Source organism: Aedes aegypti, chromosome 2 (genome assembly GCF_002204515.2).
Source record: "Aedes aegypti strain LVP_AGWG chromosome 2, AaegL5.0 Primary Assembly, whole genome shotgun sequence".
NCBI classification, from domain to species: domain Eukaryota; kingdom Metazoa; phylum Arthropoda; class Insecta; order Diptera; family Culicidae; genus Aedes; species Aedes aegypti.
The window spans coordinates 32242209-32266822 of record NC_035108.1 but is presented as its reverse complement, the minus strand read 5'-3'; the positions used below and the strand labels follow the sequence as shown (position 1 = coordinate 32266822).

At 38.5% G+C, this 24614-nt stretch overlaps 2 protein-coding genes across 15 annotated transcripts in view; both read left to right on the top strand.

Moving 5' to 3' along the window:
- LOC5574086 (collagen alpha-1(XVIII) chain) overlaps positions 1–24614 on the top strand; it is a 980207-nt gene that overhangs the window by 299830 nt on the left and 655763 nt on the right. The window lies entirely within an intron of this gene.
- LOC5574082 (EF-hand calcium-binding domain-containing protein 1) lies at positions 8222–9032 on the top strand. The gene has a single exon (XM_001661102.2). It carries the CDS (start codon positions 8300–8302, stop codon positions 8951–8953), a length of 654 nt encoding a protein of 217 aa, XP_001661152.1. The 5' UTR covers positions 8222–8299; the 3' UTR covers positions 8954–9032.

The following is a 24614-nucleotide window of genomic DNA, read 5'->3' as shown; positions in this document are numbered from 1 at the left end:
TTCCCGATCTGCGCATTTGCGTCGCCGATGACTATCTTGACATCTTGTTTTAGGCACTCTCCTTAGGCCTTAGCCAGGCTCTCATAGAACTCATCCATCATGTCATCGGGCTTATTGTTCGTTGGCGCATATATGCTGATCAGGCTGTAGTTGAAGAACTTGCCCTTCATTCTCAACACACAGATTCGGTCGCTTGCCGGTTTCCACCGAATAATTCGCTTCATCTGCTTCCCAATCACTATGAAGCCAACTCCACGTTCTGCTCTGTCGCCACCACTGTAGTAGATGTGGTACTTGAATGAAGTGTTGGCGATGGCGTCCACTGCTCGGAGTTTACGTTCTCCGGTTCTCGGCCAGCGTATTTCCTGAATAGGTGCCACGTTTACGCTGACATTCCGTCAGGAGCTTAACACGGGTTCATTCAAAGCTCTCACGTTACAAGATCCAACTTTCCAATCGTTGTCCTTTATTCGTTACCGGGTCTGTTGCCGTAAAATCAATCCGTTTGCTCTACTTTTGCCTCCCTTGGTTGGTGAAGAGTCTTCGATAGGCCACCTAACCAGGGTTGCGCTACCAACATCGTTCTAGAGGGGCTGCCTCCTCGGTGCTGAAACGATACAGTATTATCCGGTTGTAATTTACATAATGACCACGGTCATAGCCATCACAACCTTCCGCCTTCATCAGGGCTTTGGACCTTTAGCACATGCTGATATCTTCTCCCCAGTTATACTTCTGCAACCAAACTTAGCATACAGAGAAGCATTTAGCAAAATAACTGAGCAGGGATTTATTTTTATTATTTTATTGTTCCAATTATCCATATTCTGGAATTGATTTTTTGTGCAATTCTAGGCAGAAATCTTAGAGGCTTTCTGACAGAATTTAAGGGAAACCATATATCAAAGAAAGAATTCTACTGTAGTCATTCACCTCTAGAAAAGAGATAATCATTTATCTTTAGTTGTTTCGTTACCCATCTGTTGTTTCTACCTGCTTCAACATTTTGTTGTTCTCGTTCCTTCGCAAGACGCTTTCTTACCAACTACACAAGTCTAGGTGTTTTGAAAAATTTAAAATTGAAGAATTCTCATACGTATAGGTCATGACTTTTTGAAGTACATCAAGAATTCCTCTATAAATTTTCAAAGTAGTGCAAATATTTTATCCAAGATTTAATTCGTTAAAATCTTGAAATTTTACCATAAGACATCTTTCTTAATGTGCTTATAACGTGCCGCTAATATTTTCTCGTTAACCTTCTACAGTTCTACCACAATAGTTTAAAAAAGGTCCCTTCAAAAAAGCTTGTTTGGAATTTTAGCTAGTACGAACAGGCTTGATAATACTCCTCTACATTCGCAGTGCTCGGTGACATATTCTAGCATTCTGCCTTTGCCTCTTTGTGAGGGAGCGAAAAAAATGATAGGCAGAGAGCCAACGAAAAATGAGCGAGAAAGATGCAGCACAAAACACAACTGAGTAAAATACCATCACAACTCCCCGAGGACTGTCTTGTTCGGGCGGCACACTTTTGAAGTGTGGGTAAAGGTGAGCATCGCAACAAGAGAGAGAGTGTGAGTACCTGAAAAAAATCCTCGCATTTTTTTTTGCACTCTCACTCGAATCGCTTGAGGATCTGTGTTAAAAATTTTGAGTTCAGTTTTTTTATGCTCAGAAAAACGGTAAAATCGCCACATTTTTGCATCGCAGAGAAGTTTCTATCTAGCCTGAGTAGGAAAAAATTGTTATTAGGTTAATCTATTCGCCATAGTTTCATGAAACTTCGGAGTTCATGCAAAACTTTATCTAAGATGTAAGATACAAATACGTTCAGCCAAAAATTCCAACCGTTTTAACGTGAATCATTGTCCATTTCAAAATACGAATAAATATAAACAAGAACTTCTCTGAAAAATCACTAAGAACATTTTCCCATTTGAATCTTGTTTAATTGTGAATGAAAATCTTGGGAATTGTGAAGATTTTTTTTTGCGGCATGTCTTGGATAATTTCAGCTGTGAATTTTTCAAGCAATCCTCGAAGAATTTCGGAGAAATTTTCTGAAAGATTTGTTGAAGGAATATGAAGAGAGAGGACAAAGACAAAAATATTGATGCACTCTTTGAAGAATTTAAAAAAAAAAATCCAATTTTGATGAGAATCCTAGAATTTCTTATACCATATCTTGTAGAAATACTAATTAATTCATGCTGAACAAACTATTAGTGTACAATTGGATGATATTTTAATCTAACAATTGGAATTGGAGTACGCAGATTACCTGCATAGAGAAATGTATAAAATTCGGGATTCTTCACGAGATTCTTTTAAACAGTATACATATACATATACATATATTCTTTTGAGTAGTTTGATACCGATTCTTCGACAAATGTTATGGTAAGATCAGAAAGCATAAGGAGAAAACCTGTTGAACTATGACTTCTTATCTCGGGAATGATTTTCCGTAGGAATCCCAGGAAGAAATTAGATTAAAATAAATTGACTCTTTATTATGGGGAAATTCAGCCCGAGGCTGGATTATCCCCGTACAAGGAGCTTAGAGAAAACTGGTAACGGATTTTTTGGAGAAAACACTTAATAAGTACGGAAATAGTAAATGAAGAAATCTTCGTGTGAATTCTCAGAAAAATATCTTCAAAGCACAAGGTTTAATATCTGAAAAGTTCATGGAAGAATCACAAGGGATATATCCCGTGAACTCTTTGGAAAAAATCTCGAAGGTATATTTCTCGTGAGCTCATCTTTGGAAAATATCTTGTTTTTTTTTTGACTGCATTTTACATAGAATTGATATTCTCCGTAGTTGTTACAATTAACACTGATATGCAGCAAAATGGATAAAAACTCATTTTATATATATATGAGTGAGCTTGTTGAGAAACTAAAAAAAAACTATGCAAACTACGATACCCGTTTAAAAAAAGATGAATCTTGTAAAACAAGTACTGGTACTATTGTTTTTAAGTTTTTTTTAAACAGCGAAAGAGAGAGAAACTCGCCATGAAATGAATTATTCGAGTGCACTCTTTTTCTCTCAGCTTTCATCTGCCTGTATGCTGAGTGAGGAGCTGCAGCAAACTGTGATTGCAGGGGTGTCCGGCCATTTGGCCGAATTATGAACAAAACATAATAAAATTGCGACAACGCTGATGAGTAGGATTCATATGTTTTGCCCAATAACTGATCAGCTTATTGATTTGACGATTTTTGTATGTGACGAGATGTCATGTTTGTTTATAAAGAAATGGTAAAATGTACCCGTTAATTCAGGATGAATTCGAGAGCTCCCAAATGTCGCGTCAAGACTCTAAGCTGATAGTTGATTTGTCTCTGAGTTACCAACGAAGTGCAAGGGTTTTAAGTGTATTTAATGATTTCATCACATTTTTTTCTTCTCTTAAACATAGGCTATTCTGTTGAGTTATACCGGTTTGATTACAATTGGTAATGGTTTAACTTATATCTTGTTTGTGAATTTTTCCTTCTTCAATTACTATTATTATCTTTATTAAAGAGATCTGCAGCCCGAGGCTGGCTCATCCCGGTCCTTATTCAAATCATGGGCAGTTTTTGGTAGTTATACTGATATAAAGATTATCTGTATTACACTCGCTCAAATTTTTATAAGAGATTTTTCCATTTTTTGATTATAGGCTGTTCTTTTAACACTTCAGTCGTCGCGCTGTTGTATTTTGTGCAACACTGGTGAAAAACCCTCGCTTTTCGATCACAACAGATCACAACTGATTTTTAATAATTGACCCCGGAACCGGTTCCTCGGAAACCCGGATACCGGTTCCTCGGAAACCCGGATACCGGTTCCAAAGTGGCCAAATGGGTTCTGAACTATGCAGCTCAGTCATAGAATGCAATTATTTGAAAAATCATGAAGTTTGATGTGTCGCATGATAGTATTTACTCGCTTCCAAAAATGGCTCCGGAACCGGTTCCCCGGAACATACGGAAATTGTGATCCGCGACATGCAGTGACCATGATGGCCTTGTAGACATCCGTCCTCATCGTTATAGAGCTGATCATTGTAAAAAATCAGCTGATTTCATATTGCAAATTCACTTTTTCGAAAGTGGTCATTTCGAAACACCCATTTTGATTCCGGAATAACTCCGGAACCAGGTGACCAATCCTAAAATTCTGTCCAAGCCCCCAAATAAGAAGGATATGCGCTTCTTGTGTCAAAATTTGGTTTAAAAATATCAAAAAACAAAAAAGTTACAGCCCAAAACGTGTTTTTTCCAACACTCGTTTAGGGGGGTTGGTAATGGAAGGGTTAAGTGAGTAGTGATGTGCTCTAGTTCATCCAAAAACTTCCTGGAATATATACCTGCAATGTACTGGCATATTTAGCGATCCTTTGATATTTTTCTGATATGGCACAGGCCCTTATCTATTCATAGTAATAAAATGAGTATTTTTGTAATTTGTGCCGATGTCCTAGGTCCTCCAAGAACTCCATTGAAAATAGACCTTGGGATCTACGACCATTATAAGATATTAGAGGTTACTTTTCAATTACTCCACAGGCCCCTAACCATCCATGTGAGTAAACGGTGCATTGTTATAAATTGTGAGGATGTCCTAGGTCCTCCAAGGACACCATTGAATATAGGCCTTGGGATCTACGACCGTTATAAGAGATTAGAGGTTAATTTTCATTTACTCCACAAGCCCCTAACCATTCATCTGAGTAAATGGTGTATTATAATAATTTGTGTGGATGTCCTAGGTCCTCCAAGATCTATATCGAATATAGGTCTTAGGATCTACAAGCGTAACCAATTATCAATAGATGCTTTTTTGATATGGCACAGGCCCTTATCTATATGTAGCAGTAAAATGAGTATTGTTATAATTTGTACCGATATCCTAGGTCCACCAAAGACTTCATTGAATAGAGGCCTTTGAATCTACAAACGTGATCAATGGTCTATAGGTAGTTTTTTAATATGGCACAGTCTCTTAACCATTCATTTAAGTCAACGGAATATTTTATTAATTTATACGGATGTTTTTGGTACTCCAAGGACTCCATTGAATAAAAGCCTTTGGATCTACGGCCATAATAAGTGATTAGAAAATAGTTTTCAAATACTCCAAAGGCCCTTTACCATTTCTGTGAGTAAACGGTTTATTGTATGAATTTGTGCGGATGTCCTTGGTCCTCAATAATCTCTATCGAATATGAGCATTAGGATAAACAAGCGTAACTAATCATCAATAGATAGTTCTTCAATATTGCAAAGGCCTCTTACTGTCCATATTTGCAAACGAAGTGTTGTATTGAGTTGTGTCGATATTTTTGTACTTCCGAAGACTCCACGATATATAGACCTGAGTATCTACAAACTTAAGTAGTTGTACATTGATTATACTTATTTATAGCATAAACTATTAACTCTTAAGGCTAAGTAGCCCGTCATTCGGTTTGCTAGCCTTGTTGATTTTCCAGATTGCAATTTCGAAGTGATAAAACTCAGTCATCTTAAGTAATATTGATTCATAAAAGTATCACTACTTGAGCTTACATATAGAAAATATGCTGATACATTTTCAGCAATGTCAGTGCAAAACCTATTGAGTTTCTTTAATTCGCAATCGTGAGACGGTTCGGCCACAATCATCGATGTCCACTACAAATTTCAATGACGCCTACTTCGCCTTAATATAAGCAAATGTACTGATCTGTACTGATGTTCATGAATTTACTTCGTTAAACAAGTGACGTCTATTGAATTTGCGTAAAAGCAGACTACGTTGATTGAGGTTTAGGTGAATTTAATTTAAAAATTGCGTCGGACATCGATTTTCGTCATCCACTCGCAGTGCCCGTTCCGAAAATATCTATATTGCATGAATTTCAAACGATTTTCTGAAACCGGAGGTCGCCATATTGGATTCCAAAATGGCATCGGACATCGATTTTCGTCATCTCCTCGTCGTGCCCGTTCCGAAAATACCCATATTGTATGGGTTTCCAACGGTTTTCTCAACTCAGAGGTCACCATCTTGGATTCCAAAATTGCGTCAGGCATCGATTTTCGTCATCCCCTCGTCGTGCCCGTTCTGGAAATACCCATATTGCATGGGTTTCCAATGATTTTATCCAACCGGAGGTCACCATCTTGGATTTCAAAATGGCGTCGGACATCGATTTTCGTCATCTCCTCATCGTGCCCGTTCCGAAAATACCCATATTGTATGGGTTTCCAACGATTTTCCCAAACCAGAGGTCGCCATCTTGGATTCTAAAATGGCGTCGGACATCGATTTTCGTTATCCCCTAGTCGTGCCCGTTCCAAAAATACTCCTATTGTATGGGTTTTCAACGGTTTTCCCAAACCGGATGTCAATGATTTCCCACAGAATTGTCAAAACTCAATTTACGCACTGCGTAAAAAAGTGACTTAGATTGAGTTTACTTCGTAAAAAAGTGACTTAAATTGAGGTAGCGTAAAAAAAGACTTTGAAAATTGAGGTTTTAGTGTATTAGATTTCACAGAATTAATGATTTTTTCGAGGAATTCCGAGGGAAAACTGAACTATTTAAAGATTAAGTAACATTTTTTAGGTAAATCCGAGAATATTTTCCGGAATCAATTTGCTAATAAGAAATATACATAAAAGGAATGGATGTCCACTAGAAGGAGTTCGCTTTGAAAGTATTAACAAGTCCCACGACATTATTTGACTGATTTCCAAGAGATTTTCCTAAGTTCTGAAGCCACCCTTCAATATTCGAAACGGTCGAAACGAAAAGGTCGATTTTGTTACATTTTTTCACTCCAAGTTAAATTTCTGACATTCATCTGAAGAAAACTTGGCCATGCCGAAATTCGTTGAAAGTTAAGCCTTATATTACTTTTGTTTATGGCTATATCGGTCATGCACCTTATTTTTTGACAAAAGAATCCCGCTTTGTATTATCTGAGTATTTTTGTCTATTTTTTAAATTATTTTTTGGACATTATACGAGTTGAAATTAAAGTATGGATTTCTTTGGTGAATTCTAATAAGAGAAATCATCATCACCGGACACCTCGAGCAGGGTTTCCTCCAAAAACATGAGAAATCAGAATGCATTGCATATGCTGCTTTAAGCTGAAACAGCATTATTTGGATTATTTAGAAAAACAAATTTTGGGAATCGAACTTCCAGGATGTTGACGCTTTTTTGTACTACGGAGGTGTCGAAAAATTGCGCTTATCGCATACAAAAAAAAACTAGTTCTAACAGTAACCAATTGATCAACAGCCAGACGGTTAAGCTTTTAATTGCCGCGCGATTCACTGAGTCAGAACCGTTACGCTGATGCTTGTCTGTATTCCAGGTCGTTCCATTATAGTTGTACAATATAAAATAACGTAACTACTGAAGTGATTTTCGTCAACAACAGAGTCATGTTCATTGATTCAGAAGATGTTTAATTGTTTTTTTTTAATATTAATTTTTGTTATCATCACAAATTCTGGGGTGGGCCTAGATGATTCTGGAGGGGTCCAGGCCCTCTCTGTTCCTTCCCCAATGGTCGAGCGAGATAGTCATTTATGACGTTAAAAGTTATACTGATGTCTTCCTTCGAAAGGGAAGTGAAGCTGCTGATCCCGAGGTGAACTAGCCCAGGGCTAATAATCTCATTAGTAAGGTAGAAAAAATAAATAAATTATATTTGTGTCCACCAGTCTGCATGAAAACTGCCCATAGTGTTTCCGAGCTGATGTTTGCCCTTGCAGAGCCCTACCCAGTCGCTCTTCCTCAACGGGTTATGAGAATATATGTTGGCGTGATGTCAAGCTCGCCGTTATGATTCCGATGCTCTGCGCGACAATACTGCACCAACTGCATGACTGGGGAAGGGAGTCGGTGCTTGAGGAATGCCATCTCGCTGCAGCGGTTGCGAGAGAGCGAAAAATACACGAAGAACCATGCACCACATAAGCAACCACTAACTGCCATTCAGCTTCGGTGAATTATGGGTTGGGAGATAATGAAATTATTAAAATTTATGGATGATTTCTGGGCGGATTAGGAAGGAAGTGAGGGAAAGGGTGTTACCATTCGCAATATGTGATTCAGATGGTCGGAATGCTTGCCGTGAATTTACGATCTGCGAAGGAGATGGCGCAAAGTGGATTATGCGGGGTGGTTGAAAGAGGTGAGAAAAATTCTACGTTTGAAACGATCCCAGTAATCGCTGAGATTTTGGATGTGGAAATTCTTTGTCGACATTGTGGAACTTTTTTGAAGTGAAAAAAATGTCTTTGGATTTGACCCTGGACGCGGGCGAGGAGATGCGTTTCCTGAACAAAGTTAGTCGTTTGGTGCGGCGTTTGGAGAAGAAAACCCATTTCACGCACCGGGAGTTGGAGGTTTGTCTGTTGATCTACTACAAACTGACCAAGGATGAGGAGGACAACAAGGGGCATGTTTCCCGGCATCAGTTGGACGTCCTGTTTGATAGCGTTTTCGGGATATCTGATAGCGAAACTGTTGGAAGGATTTGTACGGCGCTGGACAAAAGTGTCACGACCTTTATGAGTATGGAATCGTGGGTCAAAATGTTGTCGTTGTTCTTGAAAGGAACATTCGACGAGAAGATCGAGCACTGTTTCCGAGCTTATGATATCGGCGGAGAAGAGTTACTTCGGAGAGAACACATGATGATATTGTTGCGGAGTTGTTTCATCAAGCACCAAGAAGAGGAAGTCGAAGAATCGGTTAAGGACATGGTCGAAATTCTTATCCGTCGAATGGACGTTGATCGAGATGGAGCCATTTCCTTGGATGACTTCCGACAATCCGTTCACAAGTCACCAGAACTTCTAGAGTGCTTCGGCCAGGCACTTCCAGATCGGGCCCATGTATACGCTTTCTCTAAAACCTTCCTCGACCAGTCGGCTGAGTTCTAATTCGTCCCCTCGTCAACAGTTACGTTAGCAAAAACTCTATAAAAAGTAATAAAACAGTATGCATTTCGACTTCCCCAAAGTTTTTCAATTAATTTATCATAGCATAACATCATAAAATATCAATCAAAAACTAGTTTCAGTTTTTCTATTCGCAGCCCCGCGGCAATCATATAACCAAGTCAGTGTTTGTGCGTCCAAAAACAAATCGTTCCAAATTAGAAAACAAGTGGTCCCCTCGAATGCCCTCCTTCTGTTCCCCAGTTCAAAAATTAATCTTTCTAACGATTTGCTCTTTCTGCTTTGAAGTGACTCTTTCTCTGGCTCTGGTGCGCTGCGGCGATGCATTCCGGATCCGATTGCCACTGCATGCCCGATCGGAAGAGCATGACAAGAATATAACAATCACTTTACTGCCCATACTCGCAATACAGTCCCATTAGGAAAATCACGATGTCGAGAAAAACGCTTCTAAACATAAAACCCTCCTTTTTCGTTCTTCTGCTGCTGGAAGTAGTAAATGCCGGTGGCATTGCTCAATATACTATCATTGCAATGTGCAAAAACCGTTAATAATTTAAATTTAGTAAAACTGGTTGTTTTTTCCTATCAAAATTAGGGTTATTACAGATGGGACTCGTTGTCCGAGTATTTCTCTCGCTAAACGCTTGAATACCCGCATACCAGTCCCATTACTGGGGATTCGCTTACTTTGTTATCGTTCACCTTGACACATTGTTGTTCGAGTTTACGATCGATTGCAATGTACTTTTTTGCAGCTTTCAGTTATCAACTATCTTTCAATAGTAATAATGTCCCTTGAAGTTCTTAAGCTGTACAGTGGTGATATATAATTGAGAAAATTATGAAGACTTCCTGAATTCAAATTAACCGTTGCGGTCGGCCATATGGAAGGCTTGCTGAAATCACAGCACGTGACGCGTGAAGGATTTGAAAACTATCAAAGAAAGGTGAATAGAACATGTTTTAGTCCACTTGATGGTTCTCAAGATATAGATAATCCTGATGGGTGCCAGGAGCTTTCCTATTTCTCGGCATTTGGTGCTGCAAACACTTAGTTTGACCATGTAAACACTGGCGACGATGCAAGCGACGATGTGCGTAATCTTGCGGCGGCCAAACAAGCTTCTCACTTCTCGCTGTTGGACTTTAGCCTGCCGGAGATTCTGATCATGATTGGCCGCAGGAAAAGTGGAGCAGTAGAATAGCCTAAAGAAAACTATTTTGCTTTATTTTAGTTTACAGGCAGCTAGCCTGATGTAGTGTTAATATTAATCGAAGAACAGAAGAAGTCGTTATGGCAAAACCTTTTTTAAACAAAAATAAGAGTTTTTCTTAATTATAGTTGAGTTGTACTTTCCTGATTTGTTTAATTGTTTCTATAAGGAAATAATTTACAATGCAAGCTTTCAGAAATCATCACAGGAATAGGTTTAGCTGAATTTCTTCATAATCATCAAATGGGACTGTTTTGCGGGTACTTTCAATATGGGACGCACATTGTTTGGTATTTTTTTCACATTTTATCCATACAAAGATACAATTTGGATTTTTATTTTAGAAAGCACACCAAAAATTAATACTATTCATGAAGCTAACTCAAAAGTGGCGAAAAATCAAATGGGACTGTTATGCGAGTATGGGCAGTTTATGTCGAACTGGGCTATGATATCTCAGTTGATCTTTTTCTTGGAAAAATCCAAACATTTTTCCAAGAAATTCTTCAGGGATTCCTACACGATTTTCTATAGAAATTTCATCAAAAATTCCTTCAGAAATACATGCAGAGATTTACTCCAGTAATTCTCACAGTGATTCTGCCCAAGAATTACTCCAAGGATTCATCAAATAATTTTCCCAGGGATTCCACTAAAAATTTATCCAACGATTTCACGAGGAAGCCTTCAGAGATTCCCCAACAGATACCACAATTTGAGAGGTTCCCCAGGTTATCCTCCGGAGATCCTTCTAGGGAATCTTCAATAAGTTATTTTATAAATTCCTCCAGTGTTTCCTTCAAAGATTATTCCTGGTATCTCTGAAGGGTGCTTGCGGGGCATTCGTTCTTAGATATTTTTTTCCGAAATTACTTCATGAATCTACCAGAAATTTCTTAGAGGATTTTTAAGGGATTTGTCCATGGATTTCTTCCAGTATTTCTTGCTCGAATTTTCCATGGAATCCGCCGAATATATTAAGCAATATTTTTCTTTCGCGAAAATATTGTTGGTTATTCAGAAAAAATATCTTGTGGATTCTTAGTAAAATACTTGACGTATTTTCTGTTAGAACTTCTGACGAAAATCTGGTCGATTTTTCTGGATGAAATTCTAGCAAAACTTTGGTGATATTCCAAGTGTTGATCCCGATAAAACTCCAAGAAAAATTCCTCAAAAAATTTCTCTCTTGAGAATTTAATGGTAAAATAATTAAAAAAAACTGGTGAAGTCTGTGAAGGAATAACTGGTGTAATCTTTATAGAAAATTGTGGTCGAATCCCTTGAGAAATTTGTTAAATGACCCTTGGATAAAATCTGTGCGGAATTCTCGGGGGATTTTTCTCAAAAATGTTTTGGAAGAACCTCTAGAAGATTTTTAAAATTCCCGGTAAAATTATAGAAAAATTGTTTTTGGAGTTTCTGACAGAATGTGGGATCCCTATGAAAATTTCAGCACAAAACCTTGGAGAAAATCCAGGGGAATCATCTTGGCGAATTCTAGATGAAATTCAAGGAGAACCCTCTGGTCGAATTCAAAGAGAAATCCTTGGAGGGTTTATGTAGGGAATTTTAGTTGGAATCCTTAGAAAAATCCTAACGGAATTTTTGAAGGAATTCTTGGTGGAATTACTGTATGAATTCTTGGAGGAATCTCTTAAGGAATTCTTTTTTGAATCCCTGTTGGAATCTCTGATAGAATCACTTGAGGATATACTGGTGGATTTCCTAATTACTGGTGAATCTCCCAGTGGAAAATCTCCTGTTGTTTTCTCCTGAAGAACTCCTGATGTAATCCCTAGCAGAACTTCTTATGTAAATCATGGAGGTGATCCAGGTGGAAAGACAAAAGATTTCCTGATGGAATCCCTATAGGAACTTCTACTGAAATTTCGGGAGAAATTCCTGATAAGATTCCTGATAGAATCTATGGAGCAACTCCTTATGAAATCCCTAAAAGCAACCTTGAAGCATTTCCTTGAGGAACTCTTGATTTAATTCCCTGGAGAAATTCCAGGTGGAATTTCTGAAGGAACTTCTGATGACAGAGATAACTCCTTATGTAATCCCTATAGGAACTCTTGATTAAATCTCTTGAGGATTTCCTAACAAGTTTCCTGATGGAAATCCTGAAAAATTGATCGAAGAACTCCTTACGATATCCCAAGAAGAAATCGTAATAGAATTCCTTGATGAACTCCTGATGTAATCTTTTGAAGAACTACTGATATAATCCCTGGAGGAATTCCAGGTGGAATCTCTAAGGGATCTTTTGATCGACTCCTTGGAGAAGCTACTCATAGAATAGCTGGAGGATCTCCTTAAGATATTCATGAAGGAACTCCTGATATAATGTCTGGAGCAATTCCAGGTGGAAACTCTCAATGGAACCCCTTTTAAAAGTTCCAAATGTAATCTCTGAAGGAACACCTGGTGGAACCCCTGGAGAAGCTCTCCTGTTTTAATCCCCAGAATAATCCCTGATGTAATCCTTAAAAGAACTTCTGATGTAATTTCTGGAGGTATTCCGAATGGAATTTCTAGAAAAACTCCTGATGGAGTTCCTGGTAGCAACTCCTATTGAAATTCCTGGTAAGATTCCTGAAAGAACTCCTGATGGAATCTCTGGAGCAACTCCTTATGAAATACCTAAAAGAAATCTTTGAGTAACTCCTGATATAATATCTGGAGAAATTCCAGGTGGAATCTCTGAAGGAACTTCTGGTGATATCTCTAGAGAAACTCTTGATGTAATATCTATAGGAACTTCTGATGAAATCCCAGGAATAATTCCTGATGGAATTCCTGATAGAATATTTAGAGGAACTGCTTTTGATATACCTAGAAGATCCTGATGTAATCTTTTGAAGAACTCCTAATATAGTCCCTGGAAGAACTCCAGGTGGAATCTCTGAAGGAACTCTTGATGGAATCCTTTGAGGAACCTTAGAATCCTTGGAGGAATTCCTACAGATATTATTTGAGGAACTCCTGATGGAATCCCTGGAGGAACTCCTTATGTAATCCCTAGAAGATCTTCTGATGGAATCCCTATAGGAACTCATTATAGAATCCTCTGGAGGAATTGCGGGTGGAATCTTTGAATGAACTCCTGATGGAATCATAGAAACTTCCGCTGGAATTGCTAGAGGAACTCCTGATGGAGTCCCTAGAGAAGCTCCAGGTGAAATCCCTGAAGGAACTTCTGATGGAATCACTAGAGAATCTTCTGGATGAATTTGTGTAGGAATTCCAAGCGGAATCATTGAAGGAACTCCTAGAGGAACTCCTGATGAAATCCCTAGAAAAAAAACCTTATATTATCCCCAGAAGAACTCCTGTTGTAATCCCTAGAAACATTTTGAATATTTTGATTTATTTAAAATTATTCATGTTGCGGAATCGTATTCTTTACCCACCATTCGAAAGTTAAGGACTACCGATGCTTGATAACGCTAAAGAATCATTCATAATGACTTATTTTGTATGCTCTATGCTGGGTTATACTTCACTGAGGTCTTAAGTGTCCGTAATATGAATCAAAACGGTATGTTGCTAAGAAGTCGAAAGGACCGCTTCAGCCATTACCGAATTTATCGGACTGGTGACAAATGCCGGGGCGAGGGTCTACAGAGATGCTGGTCCTCCTCGGCTCACTAATCCGATCCCGTACATCAGACGGATTGTATCGGAACGTTTGTCATCTTTTTGCAATTTCTCATCGTAATCAGCTGTTTTTCACCACGACAAAATGTATTGAAATGGCCTACTTTCATGCACTTGATTATGCAGTGTCGAAACAGCCATTGCAACTGAAATCAGTTGTGTCATGACTATTACGCAACGCTTTTTTATAACGCATCTGTTGTGAATTGCATATTGAATCATTACTCAACAATTTTCAGTAATTGCATAATAATGATGAATGCATTTCGATATAATTTCTGATTGGTTTGTTATTGTGTAGGTGTGTTTTGAAGAATCTTTCCAAGTAACATTGATAGTTGAATAAGAGCTCATACAGATAAAATGCTGTTCATACAGCCTCTTTTCAGAGTTTACCCATCCATTCAGCTACCAATGTAAGATTATCAATATTTTGCCCCGTATTACCCTTTTATGAAGAACATACTGTAATATGCTCGTATAATTTCAATACCATGATATGGTTTCCGTTTGGCATGTTTCCCACCTCGGGCATGCAGCAGTATACGAGTGAGTGGTGGTCGACTCCCCAGTTCAAAGTCGTCGAGAGATCTCCGGTTGTGTTTTCAGCTGCTGATGCTTAGTTAGTCGTTAGTTGTGTTGGCTGGTGAGGAAGGACAGAGTTAGATGAAGATCAAAGGAGGATTTGTGCTTATGAATTTGTTTTTATGACAACGTGTCATAGTTGCTCTGCACTGCTGACTGCACTGGGTGGCAGTAAACAATCTCGGGCACTACCAGCTTTGGGTGCAGGCTTTGTATGCATGGCAAGGATTGAAACGAGCCATTGAGGGACTACGGTTACACACGATGATTGATTTTTCTTCGATTTGAACAATTTGCACTTTTTAGTACAATATCGAGTTGTATCCAAACCGTTTTGCAAACTACTACAGATGAAACGCATGTCAACTGTAATCAAAGTTTTTTGACATCCCTGAGGTAACTCAGAAGTCAGATGTGGAAACATTGTATAAATCTTGGCATTACGTCCTCACTGGGACGGAGCCTGCCTCTCAGCTTAAGTGTTCTTGTGAGCAGTTCCACAGTTATTAAATGAGAGCTTTCTTTGCAAACGTTGCCATTTTCGCAATCGTTTATCATGTGCCAGGTACGATGATATTCTTTATCCAGGTAAATCAAGAAAATTTCCATTATGAAAAAATCCTGGAACAACCGGGAACCAAACACAGACACCTTCAGCATGGCTTTGCTTTGTAGCCGCGCACTCTAGCCACTTGGCTAAGGAAGGTCCCTTGTATAATATTGTATGATATAATTTAAATCATCATCGTTCCATAAATAGTGCTGAAAAGTGCACTTTGCAGCACTGTTTCATTTGGTACAAAAAGTAGGCTGTTATATTGTTCATTTTTTTTTTAATGACAGCGACACGTTAAAACTTCTGGACGATTTGCCCTTTGAAGGAAGCACCACACTAGACAACGGACTAGCATGCAACGCCCAGTGGCACAGTCGGAATACATTTCGGGTGAAAAGTTTTCCGGACTGAAGAGGGAATCGAACCCACACCCCTTGGCTCGATACAGCTAAATGCTTGGTAACACTAACCGCACGAAGTCCACAAATCATAAGTTGCTTATTATTCAGATGTATTTCAGAAAAGCTCTTTTCAATTCGAGTTTTATGAATTCAATTGAGAGTTTAACGCTCTTTTGTTCACGTTTGTTTGAATGATACTCAACATCTATGAGTGAACCAACAAGTTTGAGAACCTATACTGCCGTGAATCGCAAGTCTGTCCCATCTGAATTTTCGTCAAAATTGAGTTTAGTTCAGTTTTCACCATATCTTCCAATGCTCTTCCAGTTGCACTAATGAGATACTATGATTTGTTCGGAAAAATTAAGAAAAAACAGCAAGTCAAATACCGTTTTGACTCATATTCCGAACACTTAAGGCCAACAGTGAATTCAAATGCACCTGGTGGGCACAAATTAGCTGATATTAATGAATTTTTTTGTTTCTTCGCAATGTCATACTGTTAGCTGTTGGGTGTACCGATAAAAATATTTATATAAAGGAGATTGGGCAAAAATGTATGGAGTTTGGTCCCGGAATGTACACGGATGACTTATATATCATTTGAAAGATCTAAATGAGACAAAAAAAAGTTGATATGGGGCCAAAAATATTCGTCGTGGGAGAAAAAAGTTATTTGTGCTGGAATAGTGTAAGGAGAGCTATGTTTTGGACAGTTCCTATTGAATAATATTTACTTGCGCAAATGTTTTGAATTCGTGCCTATGTATGTGCTTAGGTATGTTTTTATCTTAATTGTAAATATTTCAAAAATGTTGTGATTTGACACAGATTTCAGAACGTTTTGAGTTGCTGAAATGTGAATACCTAAAACATACGGTGATAAAAAAATAAAGATATAGGTATGAGCGTTTCACAAACACGTCATTTCACGTAACAGTTGGACACAAATATCAAATCGTATTATCCTATTTCAGTGTTCTAGCAATATGTTTGTATAAAACGACGGTTTACTCAGGAAGGATTTTCCAGACAATATCCGTTTTATCATTACAGTGGTTGTGTTGTTGTATTCTGTACTACACTGGAAGAAATACCTCGCTTCTCGTACATAGCTTCAGCGTGCTGAAAATCCGCGCGTCAGTTTCCTTACTAATATCTTTGATATCAATAACATTATACTAGCATGCTATTGTTTCTCAGAGAAGGAGATCATTTGAACTAGTAGTAACTGTAGTGTTTGACTGTTTGCTGTGAACAAACTGCCAATAATTCGAGCAGAACCATTTTGGTTTGCTATCAATGTCAGCTCCATTGGCGACGCCTGAGCACATGTGGCTCCACAAATGCTTCGCAAAGAACGCTAAATACTCATGAGGATGTCAATAATGTGAATGTTTAGAAGTAATCATACCATCTTCCAGAGCTGCGTGACACACTTGAGCTGGGAACAGCTTTCATCGTGATGAACGACATGCAAAAACATGAGATCGGATGGTGGTCAATCAGTGTGCATGTTGAGGATCAACGGTCGATCAACGGATGACAAAGACGCAGCTGGAACGCAAGTAGGACCGCCACCCATGTTTCCACGTTAAGATCATTTTAGGAGATCAGAACGCCAAGATAAGGAATTGAGATGGACGATTGGGAAGATCAGTGCTGTCGGACTGGCAAACATGAATGTCCAATGCTTGTCTGTTTTGCCGCCTCTAAGAATATGGTTATTATGGTGTATCACCTACTTCCAAGATAACCTTCCGTACCAATGGTGATCGGTAGTTATCCACAGCAAATGAGATCTCGAATCGGTCAGGTATTGCTTGATAGATTGCACATCTCCGACATAATCAACGTCAAAATCTATCGTGGTGCTAATATTCTAACCACTACCTGATAATTATAAAAATGCGCTTCAAACTTCCTGTCGTTAACAATGAACGGTACCGACGCCCGCCTCAGCATGACCTTCAGCGTCTGAATTACACGGATGTCGCCACAGCATCGTTCTACATCTCTAGCAATTGTAATCGGAATAGGTTTTGCTTGCTGAAACCCTTCTTGGCTATTGTACTACATTAAAAATAGCCATCAACGCACAGGTGGAGTCATTGTGCGTTGAACGTAGTTTATGGTACGATTGGTTTGCTGAAGAGTTTAGAATTATTCTAGAGGAAAAAAACGTGAAGCACCATACACAGAAGCGGAAGCAGCAGACTTGTGTTGATGACACAGGACCGAAGGTTCAAGGCAAAGGAGAGCATTTCAACGTTCGAATGTTGGACAAAAGCAGCCAACCAGATCCCACTTTGAGTGAAGTTAAGGATGACGTTCAACAGCTCAAGAATAACACAGCAATTGTTGAGGATGGTATATGAGTGGAACTCATCAAGATGATCCCGAAAAAGTGGATCGCTTGTTTGCATCGGCTGATATTAATTACTATTCTTAAGAACCTGGCAGTTATAACATCTGCAATAAGAGTAGAGCCAAGGGGTTAAATACTCTGCCTACAGAAAACGTTAGTGCTTATCTATCTGTCTTTTCTTCTATCTGTAAAACTTGCATAAATATTGTCAAGGGCTTGTACACAAGTTACTGGAGGGTAACAGACGGAGAGAGATAGGAGATAATATAAGATATGCACTCATTAGAAAAAAAAAGTTCATTGGACTCCACGGCATTCGTATACCAATTCGTAAAACGATAATGATTGACATTTTAACTTAAGACTGGTTGAATAATGTAGGAGCTCAGGTGATACTAAACATCCACGTATGCGGTACACAGCGCGAGATGGCTTATACTAGTGAGCTAGATTGCCATTGATTTAAACACATGAAATCCTAAAACTACGCATATGTTACTGCGTAGCATTTAGCAATAAGCATTTCAACTCACATTTAACGTTTTTTGATGCTGATGATGTTGTTCATTGAGGTTGAGTGGGTTGAGCTGATGGTTTTATTGATCTCTTCGTGAAATTCGTCCTGGAGAAATATTTACATCAGCAAAAACAAAACAGTCAGTTCTTTTATAAGACACCACACACTTTTCTTTCACCACTGTTTCCCAATTACTTTTCATCGAATAAGGCTGACTTTTTTTTAGAATACAAGTCGTAATATTACCTTATTACGAACAAAAAATATTGTATAGGTCGGTTAAAAAACAGTTAGGAATTGTGATTGGTATAATGTGGATAGCAGGGTCTGGCAGAAAACTTTACTGAATAAACATATGTATTTTAAAATGATTTTTAATGATATTATGGTCTAACATGTAATGTTTTTCATCTTTGAATCAAAGTCCTAATTGGTGCAGAAAAATATATGTTTTCATTTTTAATCGATAAAAAATATAGCAAAAATATAATAAAATACATAGAAAATCCATCTCAAACCATGCGGAATAACTTTTTTCTCCCACGACGGATATTTTTGACCTCATACCAACTTTTTCTTGTATCATTCAGATCTTTCAAATGACATATGAGTCATCTGTGTACATTCCGGGCCCAGATTTGCCCAATCTCCTTTGTTTAGTATTCGTTTTACGTAAAAGAATGGAACAACATTTTGATTCAAATGCCGAACACTGTGTTCATTCTGTCTCATATTCCGAACACCTTGATTCAAATTCCGAACAGCACGAATAAATCGTATTCAAATGAATAATTTCGCAAAAAAATTTTTCTGAGCTTCTTTTACTGGTCTCGGACTAGAGAATCATCACTACTCCCGAGGTAGAAAATAGATTGAAGACGTTAAAATTGAACTGCAATTGACTGCCATCTTCTGGTAATTTGATGATATATTTCAGCGAAACATTTCAACCTCATCGCCATACAAAAACCGAGTGTTCGGAATATGAGTCTGTTCGGAATTTGAGACAAAACGGTAGTCTCATAATGAAAAGTAACCGCATGTCAGTCCTACTACAGATTTCCGTACCGTATAACACAAAACTGAACCGTGTTTTGATCATCTGGATATTTTTCTCGGAAAGATATTGTAGTGAAAAGCAAATTGTGAGAGTTTCATTAAAATTTGCACATGCTTCAATCCTCTGGAATTTTTTGAATATTTGTATGGAAAACGAATTTCGAAACTAAGGCCATTTTCTCAATGCCTACTTTTTACAGATGGGACTGACTTGCGATTCACGGCAGTATATGCTCCATGATATACGACCGTTAGTTTGTTCTCATAGCGGTCTGAGTCTGTTGCTAAGGTTTATCCAGCATTATGTGGTCGTTATTAAATTAGTCATAATTATTCTGAGCTGCCGATGAGCAATATGTGACCTGGCGTCATACCTATTATTTCATGACCTAGCAGAGGCTGCACTGAAGCACGAGTAAGGTTTTCAAGGTACAATCAGCAAACCCACTCCGAGTACGGTTCGCCAATCTTCCCCGAAGAAAAGCAATAATAGCCATCCCGTGTTTGTTCGTCCGCAACATGTATGGGGTGCAGTCATACAAACTTGTGTGCTCAATGCCATAAATGCTGTCAGTTCCTTCTGCCGGGTGGTCTTCCTCCTGGATCCTGTCCCCGATTCATGAGACCCCCACAGAATGCAGAATATTCTCGCATTGTTTGTTCAGAAGGCTCACAAATCGTTTGCTGGCTGACGGACGATGTTGATGATGATGACTGGGAGCTGAGAATTATTGGATTTGCATAAGTGACTACACACTACAGCGACCGGCGGAGAATGGATTACGGTCACAGGTGTTCCGCACTGCTACCCATCCTTCCGGAGTCCGGAGCGGCGATCAGAGGTGTAGCTGGAGCAAATTGTACAGTGAGTGGCATGTGTCCATTTTAAACCATTTAGAAGCCCTCTTTGGTGTACCACACTGCTAGCGATTGACAATAAACCTCTACTCTGACGTTGCATTTCAATCTCAGTTTGCTTTCGTACAGTATGCGATTTCCTACATCAATAAATCATCGATAAATGTTCCTCCGTTGTTTGACTTTGAGGACGTTGAACTTGGATTGAAGTGTTCCTGTCTTCATTAGACTCAATGTCATCAAATGTTTACTTTACTGTCGTTTTTCTAATCACGTAGAGTAACTCGTAGTTTATTGCAAATATTTGCTGATCACCTGAATCCAAATTTATTTCTGCAAGAGGTTTAGAAAATAAAAAATCATTTTTTGTATTTGCTACCCGTGCTGTCATGCAACCATCAAGCTATGGACCGTTAAAGAGTACATACATAAAATTCGCAGTTTTTTTTTAGCAAAAATCTTCTAGACAAAAGATCCTCTTCACATCAGAGCAATCACTTATCCAAATAATCTCTAATGCATTGTCACGTTCCACTGAGGAACCTCAGTAAGCACGTTGTAGGCTCTGTAAAATTTAACGGTTATTGTTAACGACTGGACGGTTTAACTTGCTTGAAATATTTTCGGCACTGCAGTCTTAAAAAAAAGCTAACACGTGTGTTGCTCCTACGTCCGACGTTTTGGTTATTTTATTTAACCTTCTTCAAAGGGATCTAAAATTTTTAAATTTACAAAATGTTAATTTCCGGTTTTCCCTTTCTTCTTATTTTGCCCCACTCTACTTTACTTACAGGATTTTGTGTTTTTGTTATTGTGTTGAATGTCCTACATTTGGTTGTCTGTAATTTGGTGTTATGGCGTCCTCTATGGCTATAAACAGATTGCAGTTTAAAATTAAAGATTTTTACAATTTACTGTTTTTCATTGCTTACTGCATGCGTCGCGATTTGTTCGTACGGCACTGTGTTTTGAAGCTATAAAAGCTTAATCGCACAAAAGCTTGTTTTAGAACTATCTAAACTAATTTTTCCTTTCTACGCTTTCGGTTACGGTTTATCACCGCGCTTGCAAGACTGATACTGCTATGTTAACTTTGTGTGAGTGGTGTTTCAATTACATTGTGTGTATGTGTATTATCCGTGTTCGTTGTGTTTCCTGTGTGTTTTTTTTTGTGATTCTCCTTCGCATGTTTCTTACTTTGTAGAGTATTTCTGCATATATTGCATTTAGGCCTTCAGTGTCTGTTCTTCGATTGATGCAGTTAGATTTATTCACGATGTGACACATCTCTAGATAAGGTAGTGTATGTGATTTGTTTGTTTTGTCTAATATTTTCGTGTTTTCTAGGTTGAAACGGTGATGTTCGACGATGGTGTGTTCCAGTTAGGCTGTTTTTTCTTGAAGTTGGGTGATTTGTGGATCCGAGCTGCTTACTCCGTTTTGCTGTAATCGAACTAGGATGTTGTAGTGGGTTTTGTGACCGCTGATCCTTGTTTTAAGCCTGTTTGTGATCATTCCTATGTAACAGGCTGGACAGTTGTTGCATGGAATGGAGTAGATGACATCGGTCTGTTATTCTTCAGGTATCGGACCATTGACTTTTGAGAACAGACTCCTTACCGATTTCCAGTTGTATGTTGCTAGTCGTATGTTTTTATAGTTTTTCCTTATTTCCTTGTCGATGCGATTCGACAGGTGAGGCATGTATGCAATGGACCGGTAAGTATATTCCAGGTTTATTTCATCCGATGTTGCTGTTGTAAGACTGCAGTGCCGAAAATATTTCAAGCAAGGAAAATTTAACGATCATTGACACACGAGCCATAATTTCATCCCATTGATCCGCCTGCAACACGCATGACATTTATCGTGGAAGACAACGAGCCATGAACGAAAACAATACAGACAAATACTACCCACTGTTTGTCACCGATCACTGTGTGTCAACAATTGTAACATTCGCTGACCCACTCTCATTCTGATCAAGAAACAGAGGCGAATATTTTCAATTTCCCGTGCTGTGTTTGCTACTAAAAAGGTGTTCAATGATCTAATACATTATAATTAGGTTGTTAAAGGCTGCATTCCATAAAATATGAAAGTAATTACCAATTTTATGCAAAACATAAATCACCCGAATGGCTCGATACTGCTGAAGTCTGTGTGGGTTGCTGCTCTTGAATGCTCTCGTTCCACGTACCAAACGAGAGAGTGAATGTTTACATTCATAGGGCTCTCCGAATGCGATGTTCCACGAATTTTTATGGTTCGCGAACTGTTACACTCTTCGAATATGATTCGATAGACTTATTCGGATCAAAATCCAAACACTGGCACGTAATAGACCCAACGACAGACTCACTTGAAAACTTAAATCACTGCATGCACCATGCCATAGAAACAAGGCTGACTTATTTGGTTCGAAGTCCTGTACACAACTAAGTTCTCGAACAATTTAAGATAGTTATTGGACGCAAGACTTGATGAATTATGATTTGTTAGAGTCAACTTGGTTATGAACCTCACTCAAATTTGTTGAAGAAATTACTAATTATGCTCGCAGATTCAAAGCCATGCACGCAAGAAAATATTTGAATTACCGCAAGAAAACTATGAATTTAGAGCTTCATAGGACATACTTCACAAAGCCTTTTTGGGTATTGACTTTATTTGTTAACATCAGAAAGGTATCCAATGACTCGTGTAGATCTGAAGGCCTACATTCAAATGTGTTCTTTGATAGCCTTAGGTATGGTCAGAATTCAATCTTTTGTGGATCGTAGTTATTTGATTCTTCTTGAGTTTGAATAATATTAACGAAGCTCCCGGAAACCATTGATTACTGATCTATTTATCTAGGCCTATACTCTAACGTGAGCTCGAGTAGAAATATCTTAGACATATGTAGCAGTACGAAGAATATAACCATTAATGTGTTCCCTTGAATCATTCACAAGTTTTATTGTTCTGAGATTTTCAAATATTAATAAGTTTGTGCGAACTAATGCTTTATTTTATTTATTCAGTTAACATCTAAACAGATAGCACTAAATCAACGATTTCACTCCACAATGCTCGGTTGGTGGTCGCATTTCTCAATCCTCGGTTCTGCCCGCTCGCCAAATCGCTGTACCTTTGATCCACCTACCTAGCTCAATGCGCTTCACGCCTTCTTGTACCAACCGGATCTAAAGTGAACACCAGAATTCTCGCAACATGCCCTGCCCAACGTATCCTTCCAGCTTTGGCCACCTTCTCGATACTGGGTTCACCGCAGAAGGCTTGTGGTTCATCCTTCGCAGACATCTCCTACAAACCGCCATCGTCCTAAGCACTCGACGTTCGAAGACTCCAAGTGCTTGCAAGTCCTTCTCGAGCATCGTCCACGTTTCATGCCTATAGAGAACTACTGGCAACCAAAGAAAGTTGTGTAGTACGAAAGTTACCCGAATCGTTCATTTTCCTTGGTCAAATTGTTTAATAAAAACATTGGTGTTGGAAAATAATTTCTCCAGGATTTTTATCGAAGATTTCTGCAGAGGTTCTACCAGAACTTCCTCCAAGATAATTCTTACAGTGACGCAAAAAGTGATTTTTTCAGGAATTCCACCAGGGATTTTGTCATAGAGTTCTCATATAAGGATCCAGGAGTACCTTTAGCAATTCCTCTAGGAATTCTTCTAGAAGTTTCTCCAGGATTTTATCAAATAATAATTCCAAAAAGGAGGAATTTCTGTAGGAATACCTCCAGGCAGTGATTCCTCCATAGTTTGCTTCGGCAATATTTTTAATGAGATCACTCCAAGAGTTCCTTCAGCAGCTGGTACAGGTATTTCTCCATAGAGTCTTCCAGTGATATTTCAGATTTCTTCTGAAATTCTTCCAGTGATTTATTCAGATTTCTCCTGAAATTCTTCTGGAGACTACTCGAAGGGTTCCTCTCGAAAAATCTCTACAAGGATTCTTGCAGAGTTGCCAAAAAAGAATTCTTCAGGAATTGCTACAACTGCTTCTTGGCTTATTGAAGTTATTTCTCAAAAAATTCATTCAAGGATAATTGCAGAGTTTTTTGCAGGTAAAACTCCCTAAATTACTCCAGGAATAGTTTTGGAGATGTCTCCAGGAATTCCTGTAGGAATTTCTCCAAGGATTATACATGCAATTACTTCACTAATTACCCTAGAGTCTCCCCCATGAATTTTCCGAGAGATACCTTCTCAAAATCGCTATAGGAATTACTCCGAGGATTTTCCATTTTTCTAGAAAATTGGTTTAAACATATTTTTTTCCGTGGATACCTCGAAGGATAGAGTACTCTAATTCCTCATAAATTCCAACAGTAATCACATCAGAAATAACCACGAGATTTCATGCAGAGATTCCTCCAAGATGTTTTCCAGACACTTTTCTTCTGAA